At 40.7% G+C, this 16,527-nt stretch overlaps 1 protein-coding gene across 2 annotated transcripts in view; it reads left to right on the forward strand.

Moving 5' to 3' along the window:
* The window catches only part of LOC129104324 (diacylglycerol kinase beta), a 78,971-nt gene extending 75,295 nt beyond the window's left edge, over positions 1 to 3,676 (forward strand). For both annotated transcript variants that reach the window (XM_054614949.1, XM_054614950.1), the window contains 3 exons: positions 929 to 1,049; positions 2,153 to 2,213; positions 3,474 to 3,676. In XM_054614949.1, the coding sequence (XP_054470924.1) occupies positions 929 to 1,049; positions 2,153 to 2,213; positions 3,474 to 3,572 (281 nt within the window). In that variant the 3' untranslated portion in view covers positions 3,573 to 3,676. The remainder of the gene's footprint in view (positions 1 to 928; positions 1,050 to 2,152; positions 2,214 to 3,473) is intronic.
* The last annotated feature ends 12,851 nt before the right edge of the window (positions 3,677 to 16,527 follow it).

Here is a 16,527-nt window from a genome sequence, read left to right on the forward strand (position 1 = left end):
CTTGAAATAAGTCAAAGTTGACTAGTGGTTTCACACGGGACATGAACATCGGTGTTCTGAGTGACAGTCCTGTGTTTGCTGACCCGCCTCAGATTTAACGCTCTTTATACTGCATCACTTGACTTCCTGGTTTGCTCTTGCCATAACTAAGGCCACGTAGAGCCTTATAGTTTGACCCATAGGCTAATAACAAATCTGCCATATTTGACGACTTGGGAGTGAGAACGAGCTGCTGAGAGGAGCTGAACTCAGATCTGTGCAATAACTGCTGAGGGTTTGGAGAGCGTTTGAGCCAAAGGCGTTTAAAATACTATTTTACGCTACCTGCTATGCAGCAAATGGTAGAAAGACACAGTTGGAGACTAACTAAGATAAGATAAGATAAGATAATCCTTTATTAGTCCCGCAGCGGGGAAATTTGCAGGATTACAGCAGCAGAGAGGATAGTGCAAACAGGAGACATAAGTAAAAAACAAGATCAAAACAAGTATTATAAATAAGTAAATAAGTAATAACACAGTAAAGAATATTAAATAAGTAAAAAAATCAAAAAACTAACTGAACAAAGTTGAGCGTTTAGCAGCAAAAGAGACAAATATCTTTCCTCTGGAGTTGGGTAGAGACCAGAAACAGAGCTAAAAGAGAGAGAATATTGGACTTGCATTCATCAGTTGGACACAAACAAGACTATAAACTTATGATCATGTAGCTCCGTAACTTCTGGATATGTCAGAAACGTTGCACCTTCACAGTGAATCAACAAGAACGTATCTGCATCGGACTACATCTGTGGAAAAAACGTGCTTATGTGCAAATAATTATCTCATCTTGTACCTCTATTTTTAAGTTCGGTTAAGCAAAGCACCTATAACTTAACATACATAACATATCTCTTTTTCACTGCCTCTCTCTGTGTCTCTCCATCCAGACTTCAGTGACCAGCTGTTGGAGGTGGTCGGCCTTGAAGGGGCCATAGAGATGGGGCAGATCTACACTGGACTGAAGAGTGCCGGACGCAGACTGGCTCAGTGTGCCAACGTCACCATCAGGTCAGAACCTCCCGCCTTCCTCCATCTTACTCCATCCTCCTCATCTTTTGATCTCTGTTCGTCCATCTTTTTCTTCGTTTTCTTCTTGTGTCACTTTACCCTCCCCTTCCTTTATCTGCCTTCTGGTCAACCAACTGGAAGCTGTAATTTCTGCACAGAATGCATCCACCTCTATTCAACGCATGTACGATCAAAAATGTATTCCCCTTGAGTGTTTTTGAAGTCTAAAATCCCAGCAGCATCCAAACAATAACATCAATTATATATTTTCTTTATGCATGCTATGTGAGAAACACAATCACAGCATGATTAATGTCCCTATACGCTATATACTGTATACCCTGTAGTTTTATAGTACTACAGTTTGGTTTTGGTTCCAGGATGCTGCTTTAATTAACTTTTTTGTAATGGGTTGCTTTTAAAATGATTTAAAACTCAAAAAATACATGATAACTAGATGCTAGTATAACTTTTAGTTCCTAACAAATGATGACAGCTGAACTAAATAAGGAAATAAAATAGATTTAGATACGATAAGTATTAGATTTCAAACATCCAAACTAACTGTGGTTTCTTTTAGGATCTGACACATATTTTTTTTCTTTTCAAAGAAAGTTTGTTTTGTTTCAGCCCAGTTGACATCTACAGTGAGCCAGTTACTGTACCAGAGGAATGACATTTACAAGTTGTTCTGCAAAACTGTCCCCGAATATTTTCCTCGAGCAGAATTAAAAGAGCATTCATCACAGTCATTCTCCCATGCTGTGTTTCTCTAGCCGGAGAGGCATGCATGAAAGTCTTAAACCAACTTTGAGAGTGTTTGTGTGAGTGTGTGTGTGTGTGTGTGTGTGTGTGTGTGTACATGTACAGTGGGTCTGTGAGTTTAAAGAGTGGGGGCCTGTCTGGGAATGGCTCTCATGGGAACAAAGGGTGCAGTGTTTGACCCTGTCCCGGGGCAGTGTGAACAGGCATCTCGTGCCTCAGAGGTGTGTGTGATCTGACCCTCACAACCTCCAACCCCACCCTGTCCTCCTCTTCTCTCTCTCTCTCTCTCTCGCCCTCCCCTGACCTCTCGTGCTCGTCCTTCTGCTCTCTCATCACAGGACGTCCCGACGGCTGCCGATGCAGATCGATGGCGAGCCCTGGATGCAGCCTCCCTGCACGGTGAGAGTTGAATCACAATCACTGAAAATTGTTATGGAAAAAATATGGATTCTCATGAGGCTAACAGCATGTCATCAAATTCGAAAAACCCCTTTAGTACCAAGAAGCCCCCATATGTAGGTATTTTGTCCCAGAGACTCATTTTATTTCCACTGCATGGTTCGGCACGCCTCGACTCCACTCAACTCACTCTTTGTACCAGGTAGGACTGGGTATCGTTTAAGAATTTAAGATACCATTGACAACACCAGTACCTTTAAGGTGATACCGATACCAATGGAGTACTTCCTTCGATACTCATCACTTGAGTGGAAGATGTTTGTTTGTCACAATGACTGCACAGAACTTATGCAGCAGTTTCTGTCCTGTCAACTTGGGGTGACAGGACAGGAATGAGTTCTTACCCTCCTCTGGGTTTACTATTTTGTTTTCCACCGCCGATAGCAACGCTTTGGTGTAGATGGGATTCTCAGCTGATCGCCATAGCGACCCCGTCTGAAACTGCCGTAACATTGTCTTCAACAAGACACCCGCTGAATCCATTAATCGGCAACCAGACAGAGGAACTTTGTCAATTGGGCAATGTAGTTTCACGAGCTGCATTTCATAAAAATCTGGGTTGTGTGAATTTAAAATAAAATGTGGTTGCTATGACGGTAGCTTGGCTGAAGGCGAGTTTTTGCTGGATGTCCCGTGTCGCTGTAGGGACCAATCAGAGGTCTGCAGGGTTTTAACTCCAACTTCTAGAATCTACTCAGCTTGCTTGAAACCTTGATCGAGGTGGTACTTAAAAAAAGCACCCGGTACTATACTCAACCTTTGCTAAAGGAAAAACAAAACGAGTGTCATTCAGCTTTTTGTCCTGTCCTGGCTCATGTCCTCGATCTTTTTGTTCATCTGCCTACTCTGCAAACCCTCAGCTTCAACCTCCAACACAATCACGCCATCAAATATCACAGTCCGATTCTATTCTTGATAGAAAAGGAGGAAATCAACTATTATCTTTTCACCCTTCGTGCCATTTCTACCACTTTTCATCATAGTGGGCCTTCGTGGAGGCGGAAGATAGAACACTTCTTGTTCTGTTGTGAAGGTAATTCTCAAGGTCGCAGCGAGCGATTTTAAAACAGTCTGTCGTGAAGAGCCAGGAAGTGATGACTATCAACCTGGTGAATTCGTCCCCAAAAAAAGATATTGAGAACGCTTTTGCTGCACAGACCTTGTATCCTCATCGTGTCCTTCTCTGTCTGACTCTTACAGATCAGGATCACACACATGAACCAGGTCCCCATTCTACTGGGTCCGCCTCAGAAGACGCCGTTCTTTTTCTTCAAGAAACGCAACCGGAGCCGCGACTAGGACACATGCATGCACACAAAAACACACACATACACGGCACACATAGATATATATGCACACACACACACACACACACACATGCCAACCACTGTAAAGGCAGCTCCATCGTCCGTCAGACGACTGGTATCCTGTTGGAGTTTGAAAGTGGGAAGATCGTCAACAGGATCACATCGTGGATGCCTACAGACAATTATTTTCCCCCAAAGGAACCTGCAGTGATGGCAAACGATATGAAAAGACTCTCAGTATACAGTACCGACCTATTCCTGTGTAACCATCGTCCTCTAGTCTTGTCCTCCCAAAACCTCCATCCCAGCCAAGTCTCTCTGCCCAAAAAAACAGCCATGTGCCAGAACTGCACTGCCCGCTAAACTTTCAACTCCTGCTGCTGGGATTCCCTCGCAGCCCTTGAATGAAGTACAGAAAGTGATGGTGAAGGGGAAGGAGAGTTAAAGAAGGCCGGTTGTCCGATGAGAAAGAAAGAGCTACAACACACTACAGTGAGGAACAGAAGGAGCTTTAAAAAAAAGGAAATGGTGAGAGCAGTGTGGCAATACTCGTGGTTGTTTACAAGGCCGGTGAGTAAATACAGAGTAAGATCTTCCTCTACGTTAAAGCACCTGTATGAATAATGAAACAGCGGCTTCTTGTAAGAGCACAAGCTCCGGGGGCTTCCCTCCCCCCCCCCACAGACTGACTGAGGAGGATATGCCTCATCCATTATTGACAGATTTTGCTTCTGGGTTGACTGCAGTGGGGCGTAACACAGCGGCCTGGAATGGGTTGAAACATGCAGGGGTTTTAGCATCACTGGCCTACAAAGAACAGATCCATTAAACCGTATTTACAGACTGTGTAGATGATCTGGTGGTAGACTTCAGGCAGAGGAAGTTCCTGTCCAACAAATTGAGTCAAGATAGAAAGTAGAGATTGCTCTCTTTAAAGTTACTACAAGGAACTTTTAACAAACGCAATGTAATACTGATGCCTCTATTTGACCTACATAAGCAAACGAGACCATCAAGTAGAAGACTCCCTATTTCTATATCGTTATTCTTGATGCAATCGGGTCCAAATCTTCACGACATCAGACGATTCACAGCATGCTGCGGGTTCATCAGATATTCCTTCAGCTCAGACTGCAGCGACCAGACCCAAACCCCGGAGCTCACAGCTACCTAACTAGGAGCCAACATTGATACCTCGCTGCTGGAGGCCCAGGCAGTACTGCTGGGTCCGCTGTAGGGAAGGGAGGCACGGGAGAACCAGGACTGGGCGGGGCAGACTGTCAGACCCCTTGCAGCGGTATAATGAGAGGTTTTTTAAAGGGAGTCCGGCAGCTGCATCTTTTTCGACACAAAGCGGTGGGTGCTCGTGGAAACACTACTGCTTTTGTCCACAGGGGCCGCCAAAATTCACACAAAATGAAAGTTCCTTGTAGTAAGTTTAAGAAACTCATTTCGTCATCAGAGGGTGTACGTGTTGGCTCTATGCAGACGATCTAGTATTGGCAATTTGTCGTGACTGGCTGGACCTCTCTGCACTTTACCATGCAGGCGCTACGCTACAAGAGGTAGCATAGCTAGCTACTGCGTATGTGTAGAGTGCGTCTCCCAAGCAGACGGTAAACAGAATTCCTACGTTTTCGCACCTGTTCGTGAAAACGTCCATTTGGCAGCATAACCGATGTGGACACTACCATCCAAATTGTATCAACAGCTCCTGTGCGCCCTATGCCACAGGACACTTCTAGTGGGTCAAGGATTGAAATAAATCCGCTCAAGGGTAAAACAGCAGCGGCCCCCTGGGTTTTTATTTACCAGAGCATTGACAGGAGAACTAAATTTATCCCTCTATTTCAGGGAGGGTCTATCCTCCAGTGAAACCCTACGCCTAATTACTGTGTCAGACATCAACTCACAATGTCAAATGTGCTGTCAAGAGTGCAAATCCCAGAGCTTGCCCCTCCTGCGTTAATGCATTCATGGTTTGTTTATCTACACCAAATAAAGATGTGATGGTAATGGAGGAAACGGACACGATAGGAGGAATTGTGTTTGACGGAAGATGGATATGAGATTCAGAAACTGTTGACCGGAGAGCTCATAGTTCAGTGTTTATAAAGAATGTATCCATATTACTGTCCCCACAATATGGCAAGTTACGTATAGTAGTGTGTTGCCGAAAGAGTATATGTATATTTCTGGAAAAGTAGCGGAGTAGCTCACAAATACTGTGCACACAAATGTGTTTTTAATATATCATTGTTATTAATGTAGAAACCTTAGCTTAGAGGAGTTCAGATCAGTATTCTTCACCGTGCAGAGTTGCTTCAGTCGCTCTCTGAAGGCAGTTTTCCCACTTTGTCTGATTCACATTGTTTGAAATTTCAGTTTCGCGTTGCATCATCTTCTCAAACGAGAGCAACACACCTATCAACATTACAGGATGTGTGACAAAATGATCTCATGGTTCACATGAAGCTTTATTACACATGCTCTTGGTCAACAAACAGAGTCAAAACAAGTGATTTTATATATCGATTGAAAGTAAAACCAGACCAATACTGAAGTTTATTGCCGATATATCGGTATTGGCATAAATGTTGGCCAACAAGAAACAAGAAGTTGCATTATTGAATTTACTAATACTTTGTGTTTGAGGTACTTTGGCAAAGATAATCTACAGTCATGCTAACTTTGAAACTGTACTAAAGTATAGCTATGCTTTGTGCTAAATGCTAATGTGAGCATACTAACATGCTCACAGTGAAAATGATAACATGTTTGTGCTGGTGATGTTTTCCACAGTGTTAGCATGCTAATGTTAGCACTTAAAACAAAGCAACGCTGATTAGCTGATAGGAATGTCATTAGTTTTGTAGGTTTTTGTACCAAAGTGTTGGGAAATTCAACAAATGTATCCGATGGTGGCGCTAGATGATAAATGAAGGTATCATCCAGGTTATACCATCATGTTGAGGGGGATATGAATGGCTGTACCAAATAACAAATGACAGTCAATGGACTAGTTGTTGAGATATTCCATTCAAAACCTCCAATGTGAACCTCATGGGGGCCATTACCGGAAAAAATCAGGGAATCACCAAAGTCAGTAGTAGTTTATCCTCTGGGGACCATGAATGTCTGTGCTAATGGCTATACATCTAATAGTTGTTGAGAGATTTCACTCTGGATCAAAATGTCGGACTGACCGTACAGTTAAATTAATAAATACTAGCCATTATAGTGAGTCCACCATTTTTTTTTCAGCTGTAAAATGTCTCACTCCGAAGATTTCTGCAATAATAAAAAAAAAAAGCATATGGGGATCCTTGTCACAAACATTTATGTTAAAAAAAGGAAAGAATATCAAGTGATATTTTTTGCATCAATGTTGGCCTCATAAAAAAAGGAAGAAGAATATTTTGTCACACACAAATACCCCTAAAGAGTCAAGAATTAACTTTTAATGCTCAAGAAAAATACAGACAAGATTCTCAAAGAGAATGTAAATGTGTCATAGTGAAAACTCAAATCATCAATATGTGATGTGAGTTAGACGTTAGTGGAAAACTGCCTTGAACTCTGCTGAAATGAAAGTGTTAAGAGTGCAGGGCAGAGAGAGACTGATGGGATGTTCTGATGGTACAAACTGAGCTCCACCGTAGGGTCAGGCTTTGACGCCTTTACGCCCTATTTCCCTTTAAAAATACACTGAGTCATCACTCTTGCACCCAGGCTCCATGAAAAATGTCTTTATACACTATGTATTTACCCCCGCGCTCAGGTGTGAGTTTGGGTTCCAATCATCAACTAGTTCAGGTTAGTCATGTGTCGCTGACGTTCATCTCGATTGATTTGTGTTTGAATTCACACCAATTAAAAAGGCGTTAAACCTAAACGGCATTGCAACACTGTGGGAACGCATCAAAGACGAGAAATACAACTCATCATTTTCTCCTTCATTTGTGGGGGGTTTTTCACAACGGAGCCTGGGTGCAAGAGAACTCGGTGGGAAAAGAGTGCATGTTTACAGTAACTTTACATTTATTGAGAGAATTGTTTTAGACAGCTATATTACCAAGTGTATATATTTGTTTATAATATTTTAGCTGAAGTTAACTTACATCACCGCATGCCTGCTGAAACAAAAGGAGAGTGAACAAAAAGGAGAGTGTGGATCCGACTATTCAAACTTATTTCTTTGCTTTTAAAAAAAAAATCCATTTATCTGATATATTTATTTGTTGTGGTTTTCATTTTTATTTTATTTCATTGGCATGTTTTTAATAATCATGTGCAAGAAAAAAGGCAGGGAAGAAGCTGTCTCGTTACATTAAAAAAAAAAAAAAAAAAAAAAAAAATTCCCAGAGGAAGTTTCTACCATTACAACATCCATTTGTGATTTATTGTGGAATCGAAGGGCAGCGACGTGAACACCCGTCTGCCTGAATTTCCAATATGTGTCACAATTCATGTCTATTCCTGTCCTTTTGAAGTAATCAATTGCCTTAACAAATAAATGGATCCGCTCTGTGCTCACGGCTTTGCACAGTGCTAACACAGGATGAAAAGTAGATTCATTCAATGGTGATTATTTGTAGCAACTCATTGCCCTAGAAATTACCAAAAAGTAATTGCTTTAACCCAGACTGTCAACAGCTGGGCCACCACGTTGAGACAAACAAACAAAATACAGACAATTCTGTCAATATAACCCGGCGTAGTGATTTCTGTGTCAATCTGACCTTCAGTGAGCAGCAGAGGTTGGTGATCATCATAGTAATGGACTAATTTGTTGCCACTGAGCTGACCTTCATTAGCAAACAGGGAGATGATATCTGTAAAGCTGAGTTTCCTGAAGCAAGTTGACTTTAAGGATTAAGCAACAAATCCCATTAAATTCGACAAAAAACAACAATGTGTCACTCAATCTCTCAATGTTTTTTTTTGACTGTGACTACTCCCCCGTCTGTGGCACTCCCTAGCCCGTTTGTTCTGACTGAATACCTAAATCTTCAAAGTAGGTACCATATATATATTTATTTATTTATTTTGCTAAGTCTCTGTGGTGTCTTTAAACACATGGGCACTGTAGTTTTTAGAAGAAAACAATATTTAAATTGGAGGAAATGGTAAATTTGTTGGGGACTAACTGCCGCAGCGGATTAATACACATTTGGTGCTCTATCAAGTAAATGCGGCTGCAAAAAGGGTGTTTGTGGGATTGACTCAAAAACTACAGTGCCCATGTTCATTGAAATGCAGGAACATGTCATAAAGTGAAGGGGTGTGGCTCACTCATGTGTTTTTTATTGTTTTTTTTGGACAAAAAGAAGTAAGAATTAATCTGTATAAGACTTTGCTACACATGCAATATTCGTTGGTTTTGGTCTTTTCATGGAATTTGTTCACAATAATAAAAAAATATAGAATATCAACAGCCTTTTCTTTATTTTATTGTGCTTCATTTTACATGTTTGATAACTGACTGGTTGTCAATGCCTGCAAAAAGCACAGGTTTAGTAAAATGTAATGAAATATCCAGCCACGGACACTCAAATATATATAACTGGTTAACTTTTTCTTCTGTCTGAGATTCTTTGTTTGGTTTTACCCTGCTTTATGGTCTGTTTGACTCTAAATGGAGCATCATTTACTAAATGAACATCATGCTGTATTGAAGAAGACTTGAAACTAGAGATTGAGACCATAAACTCATGTTTACAATGTTTACTGAGGGAATAAATCAAGAGAGAAGTAGAGTCATTTTCTCATAGACTTCTATACAACCAGAGGAGTCGCCCCCTGATGGACAGCAGAGAGAATGCAGGTTTAAGGCACTTCCGCATTGGCTTTACTCTTTAGAAGCAGAGGATGTCGATGTTTCATTGGGGAATATGTCACATTACAGAAGCTAAAGACACTCACACAATACTTAAGTTGTTTAATGACATGAACGCTTGCAAGTCGTAAACATGGGACTCTCCTATCTAATGTATTTCCCAAACTGTTAAACTAGTCCTTTAAGTCACTGTATGAAATGTAATATCTGGGGTGATTATTACAAACACCACACAACTATTAAGAACTGTATTCTTAATAAGCAGGACTTTCATTCGTCAACCAAATCAAAGTCTTGTGTTTCCATCTGCTCCCCCTGTGTGGAACTATCTGAGGCCCCTCCCCCAAACCTTTTGCTTGGACTGCAAACCCCCCCCCTCCGAGGCAGAGATGGCTCTACAGTCCTGACCAGTGTGATCCAGATCTCGTCCTGGTCCAGATTATCAGCACTGAGTGACATCAGAAAGCACAGATACAGCAGAGCCCCCTGCAGCGTATTGCTGCTCTACATGTACGTTAAATCATCAGATCATAGAAATAGAGTTTATAGAGCAGATCACAGATCAGATGCTGCATATAACGATAGCAGCGTCATCACACAGATTCAGGGGATTATTACAGAGAAAAAAGGAAAACAAACTCCTGTATGTAACCGAGATGACACTTAATCAAGTTATCAGATTTATGAATTCTACGCCTGTGATGCCTTCTGTTGGTCCCTCGGGGGTCAGTGTGGTGGTGGTGGGGGGGGGGGGGGGGGGGGGGCGGACTTTCAGCCCACAGAGGGTCAAGGACAGACCGCCCCCCCGCGTTGTCCAGGACCTGATTAGATGAAAGAGGTTGATAATCAATATGTCCATCCTCTGCAGTCTGCCATCTGCCTGTACAGTAAGTCACCCTCACTGTTTGTTGGTATTTTCATGGACAAAACATTTTACCAAATCAACAGAAGTGATAGAAAATACATTCTCTCCCTTCTTTTTTTCTCCTGCAATTTCAAAAACTCATATCTGCTCACTAATCAGAATGTGTTACATGGTGCCTGATAAAGACAGGAACCTGATTTATTTATCTTCCAGGATCATTTAAAGACAAAACAACTGTGAGTCACTGACGACATGAAACAGTTCCATTCAAACCGAGAAGAGATCTGTGATGATAGTGAACAAACAATGAGACAATGGTTTGAAGGACACGTTTCCTTAACCAAAATAACCAATCATGTTAGGTAATGTAATCCTATAAAAACAAAAAAGGAGCAACTGTTTTCTTAATTTAAAACTTGTACAAAGGTCAGTGGTGTAGGAGGCGTTCAGACCCTTAAAGGATGACCCTATTTCCTCATGTTAGAGTTTTTCTAAAGGCCTAATGGGGACAACAATTTATGAAATTGGTCCGGTATTGATCGAGAGCGCCGCAGACAGTAAAGGGGCTGCAACGTAATCACTCAGGGTAATCAATGTCCGTCCACTTAGAATGCTTGTTTCTGCCACTTTTAACTATTTTTTTTATAAACTATTTGGAAGTTCAATGAGAAGATCATGTTTTATAAACTTGTTCATTTTGCGTGAAAAGGTCATAATCGTTAAAAAGTAAAAAGGAACTGAGTTTGAATAAATAGTGGAGTAAAAAGTATAATGTTCCCTTTGAAATGTGGTGGAGTAGATGCAGAAGTACCTCCTATTCACACAGTACTTGCTTTTTACTCTCCTTGTACGACAACTCTAAGATATAAGATGGATAAATGAACTTTTCCTCTTGTGACATTATCAGTGTCCAATACTCCAAAACCTGCACATTAATGATCATTTTCAGATGTACTTTGTATGAAACTCAAAATTAACAACACACTCTTCTAAATGGTGATGGCAAACATCATAGAAGCTAAACACCAATATACCATTGTCATGTTTAGCATTCTGACATTAGCACCGTGGCGTACAGCCTCACAGAGCTGCTGGCACGGCTGCTTAAAGGTTACACCTGGTTTTTCAGACGTGTTTTGTCTTGTTGAGTTAAATTGTTGAACCTGAAAGGAAACTATCAAATAAATCACTTATTTCAAATAAACCAAATTAAAGTTTTTTTATTAGCTCCTCATTATCTTTTTTGCCCATTTAGCCCTGGGATCTGTGGCTTCTAACAGAGAAGGGAAGAGCAGAGCGAGAGAAAGAAAGAAAAATGTCAAAAGAAGATGGAAGCATTGAGTTGAGAACGGGAGAGAGACAAAAGAGAGAGAGAGAGAGAGAGAAGAGAATAAAAGAAAGCGCGGTTATACAACTGGGAGCCTCAGAAGAGTCTGCCTTTGGCTAGGCTTCGTGAGCACGGCTGCTAAGATAACAAGGCAGGAATTATCTCCCAAAGTGCTATTAATAGCCGGCAAGTCACATCTTGTCCCTCAGTGAGCGAGCATCCTGCGCCCAGAGGCACTACTTCCCCCCCCATTTTAACTCTTTTTGAAATGTGCATTTTGACAGACATTTGCAAGCCGGGACAGACTGCCAAGACTCTCGATTACCATGCTCTCACCCACTTCAGCTCCATCGCAGCGGCGGTTATTTCAGCTGTGATTAGAATAATGATCGGGTTCACTGATGGGCTAAGGGCTACGATATATAGTATATAGCTACGAGTTTGGATGCTGGAAGAAGAAACGGCTCCATGTTCATATTGACATGTATAGTTTGTGTATTGTAGATTAACAAAACAGTGGAAGTTGAAAAAAACAACCTCACCATAAGGTCCATTTAGTAGTTTTGGAAGCTTTTGACCGCATTGTACGAATAAAAATGAAGTATTAGATGTTCAAATTGAGGATCACTACATGAACCCTGTAGTTGTTCTGCTGTCAATCATATCAAAAATGAACTTTAAACGTCTGCTTTTAATAAAGGAACTCAGGGGAACTTTTTTCTGGAGCAAAACATGAACTTTAAACTTCAAATTTGTGGCCGATTGTCCGGTAAAGTGCGTCTCACACGCACACGAAGGGTCGCATTTGAGATGTCCCAGGCTTAGTGTTTTTTGTGGCGTTCTCACCTTGTTTAGTGAGGGTTCCTTAGAATCTGGATTAGCCCACATTGGGCCCAAGGCAGCACTGCTGACCTGGCTTTAAATGTCATTGTCACACTAACCTACAGTAGTGAAGTCTTGGAGCGAACGGGGAGATTAGCGCTTTTTAAATCTCGCCCTGCCTTCACAAACGGCCCACTCTCACACTCACCCAGAGAGAGAGAGAGAGAGAGAGAGTGTATGTACACAAGCAGCATGTCACCCTTTGCATATGGCACATTTATTTAAGGAAAGAGTAAGAACAGCAACACAATGTGCTCGCTCTCCACACGCCTCCGAGTGACCACCCACCACATCCGCACCGACGGAGAGGTTCTGCAGCCGTACAGCGGGCCTGCAGGCTGCTGCTTCAGAGATATGTCCTCTGCTATTTAATGCTTCACGCACATGTGCAATTGAATTTTGACAGGGGATATTTTTAAACCCCCCCTCACCTCCACATTTCTCAGCGCCTTTACATCTCCCGAGTGGAGTTTATATCCTGAAAGACAAGCCGTTTGCCTTTGGCCTCAGACCTCTGTGAGGACCAACAAAGATAGCTCTGTGCGTCCGATGTCACGGCTACATGCGTGTTTGTCTTTTCTTACTATCATTGCCTCCGCAGCAGGCTCATAATCTCCGCATCATGGCTGCAGGGATTTGCCGGGGATTATAGTTTTTCGTACCAGCTGCTGGAATCCGTGTGCGTAGTGACACAGAGTTTATATAAAAGGGATTCCTAATTTTGGTGACTCGAGGTGATAATGACGATAGGTTATTTATTCATGACCTCTGACCTTTGGGGGCTTCAACAGCCGTTCCTTCGCACACACATATTTGTGAGCGTCACAGAGTCATGATACCTTTTTGCCTTTCAATTTAGGAAGGCTTGAGGTTTGTCATTTTAAAACTTTAACTGTGGAAGTTAAAAGGGAAGTTATTACAATTGAAGAACACTTGTTTTAGTTTTACGGATTGCAAAAAAGCGTTTGATGGGATAAATAAAATTGTGATCATTTAGCTTTGTTTTAAGGCTTGTCAGTTGTAGGTTTTGAAGCAGTTCATCATCTGGAAAGCATGAATGTGCTCAACAAATATCATGCACATAAATGTATGACCTTTTGAAATTGTTGTTGGAGCAGAAAGGTGAGTTCATGGTCAAATATGGAAATGGTTCATCTTCTGGGGAGCTACTTCACAGCAATCGGCCATGAAAATATATCTCAGCTTAATTTGAAAAAGAAAACATTGGGATTGGTCTTGTAAACATAGACATTCATAACATGGTACAGGAAAAACATTATTATGGACCAAATAGTAGGTGAAAGGCAGCTATTGAAGAGGTCATGCTCTCAGTAATAACTTGTGGAGGACTTAAATTAAACAAGTTTTAAATGTAACACATGTTGGAAGCTTATTTCAAAAGCTGATTCAACTATTTTAACTCAATATAAATTATTTTGTGTACTTCGAGCCCTCCTAAAAGGAGGTTTTACCAATTTCCCCACAAAGATTTAGACCTTGATGTTGAATTCACAGTAAAATTTAAAAATGAATAAATACAATGTAAAAAAATAAAAGGAAATAGAGACTTTTCATTAAAGTTAATCATTATCCTCTGATGAACAGATTAACTAACCTCATCATCACCTCTTCTCCTCTTAAGTAAATAAATCTCTGAAATAAAAACTGATCAGATTGTGTGCAAATATAATTGCTGACTGAAGTTAATTACATTTCTTTATGTTACACTTATAGTGAATAAACAAACAAAAAGCATTTAAACATGGCCAGTTATTCTTGATTAATTGGTATTTAAGATGCAGGTGATATATAACATTTTAGGTATTTAACTTCTGTATTTTCTATAATCATATTAATTTTAATAATTTACTTGAAATACTTTTAATTTATTTGTCAGTTTGTGTCACTCTCCTAGAAACACACATCTGCTCCATTACTATGCTTTTAAAAATGAACTTTTTTAATCAATAAAGTAGTGTTCATTAAAAAAAGTTTACAGTGTAATAATCTAATTTTAACCATATCTTTGTTTTCCCCGCAGCTGGCCCTTTAACAAACTCTATCACGGCACTGATGGGATAAAAAAAAAAATGTGAATGAAATCCAGCCATTCATAAAAATAGGCTCCTGCTGCGCTCTGATTGGCCAAACCCGAACCTCATGCATAATTCATAAGCTCCTGAACGCCATTGGCTACCAGACGTGACGGACAGGGCTGCTCGGCCAATCAGAGCGCGTCGCTGGAGCCCAGAGGGAAAAAAGGGACCGGGCCATTAAGAGAAAGCTCAGTCAAGTTTTGTGAGTCGGAGAGGAGACATCAGAGCAGCTCTGCGCAGACAGTAGACTATCTACACGTTGTTTTGGTGTTTGTGGATATTAATAACCTATCTTTCAACATAGAGGACGTTCATACACACAAACAAGGTAAGATGCATTTTTAATTTGGGTAGAAAAACATGCTTTTTATGAAGCTTTTGGTGTTTTTCTGACTACAAACGCCATCTTAATGCAAGATGTTTTACTAAAGTCAACCATTTAAAAAAAAAAAAAATGTTTTTATTTGTGATGAAATAGTGTTAGTTTGTGGTAGTAAAAAAAAAAATGTTTTGGTTTTATGTGCGTGGAGGTTTTGGCTCATCAGTGCGCTCAGGAGGCTGTTTGTGATTTTCTTTATTTTTATGAATGGACTGGCTTTTTTTTTTTTTTTTTTTTTTTTCTTTCTCTCTTTCCTCTGTTTCCACTCAGGATCGAGTTTCACTTCATTGAGAAAAACAAGGGAGGGATGGGTGGGGGAAGGGCGGGGAGGAGGAGGAGGAGGGTGTCGGGTGACCCCCCCCCACACACCACACACCCAATTAAAGATCTGATTTTGACCCATTTGCTCACTGATGAAAGTTGGTGTGAATTATCTAAGTTATATCTAAGTTTGTCTGTTTACTCTTTTTTTATTTATTTTTTATTTTTTGTGAGAAGCTGTAGTGAAAAAACTTTGTTTTTGGTGCGTTCAGGGACCATATCTTCCATACTGTTTTTTATTGCTCCTAAAGTTCAACTTAATCAGAATGTAATAGTTGAAGTTAATATCTATATTGTTTTTAAAGTAACTTTCAATGCATATGATTTAAAGTCTCCCATCTTTTTCTTTTTACTCTTTTCCTTTTATTTCAACTACGTGTGACTAGAATACAACATAAGAATAACTTCCTGCTCTCTGGTTGATGTGCTCTGTGTCCGCTTGCTCCACGTGAGGACAAGTACAGTTGGTTCTAATGTAATAAGTATGATGCATGATGTGTACTCGGTGCCTGTAATTATTGCCCAGCAGCTATCTGTGTTCGTCATCCATTAACAGGAGATTGAGCAGTGAGTCATGTCACTCTGCTCAGGGAGATGTGAGAATGGAGAGAGGGCAGTGGCTTAGTGTTGTGTTGTTGTTGTAGTCTTAAAGGGAACTTGTTTCTTACTTTATAGTAGCAGATCAAGCCTCTATAAGATGCTTGTCATCTCCATTACTGTCTTTTTTCTACCTTGTTTGGAAGAGCCACAGACTCTTAAAAAACTCGCCATCTCCAAGCTGATTGGAGTGGAAAGTGTTGCCCTACGGATGGCCAGTGAGTGAGGCTTACATAAGTGTACTTACATGCGCTCCATCATGACTTGTGTTTACATTCATGCTGCAAGTTCAAAGGAGATGTTTGTTGGTTAAATAACTGGGCTGGGAGGAAGATGGAGGCCCTTGTTGCAGCCTGAGAATTTGATGCAGGAGATGTGATATTATAATAATAATAATAATAATAATAATAATAATAATAAGAAGAACTCAGTGTGGCCTCCAAAAATGAAGAGAATCCAAATCGCTTTAGAGAAATCTAGTGAAAAAACAACTAAAAATGTGCTCACATTTCCTAGACATTTCTGTGACTTACACTCTGTTTCCATTCTTGTTTCTTCCAGTGACCCACAAGGTGACCCCCGTGCACTGTCGCTTTAAAGCGAACACCTCCCCCTCCCTCCCCCCTCAATATCGGAGGCAC

The sequence above is a fragment of the Anoplopoma fimbria genome, chromosome 16 (genome assembly GCF_027596085.1).
Source record: "Anoplopoma fimbria isolate UVic2021 breed Golden Eagle Sablefish chromosome 16, Afim_UVic_2022, whole genome shotgun sequence".
Lineage (NCBI taxonomy): Eukaryota > Metazoa > Chordata > Actinopteri > Perciformes > Anoplopomatidae > Anoplopoma > Anoplopoma fimbria.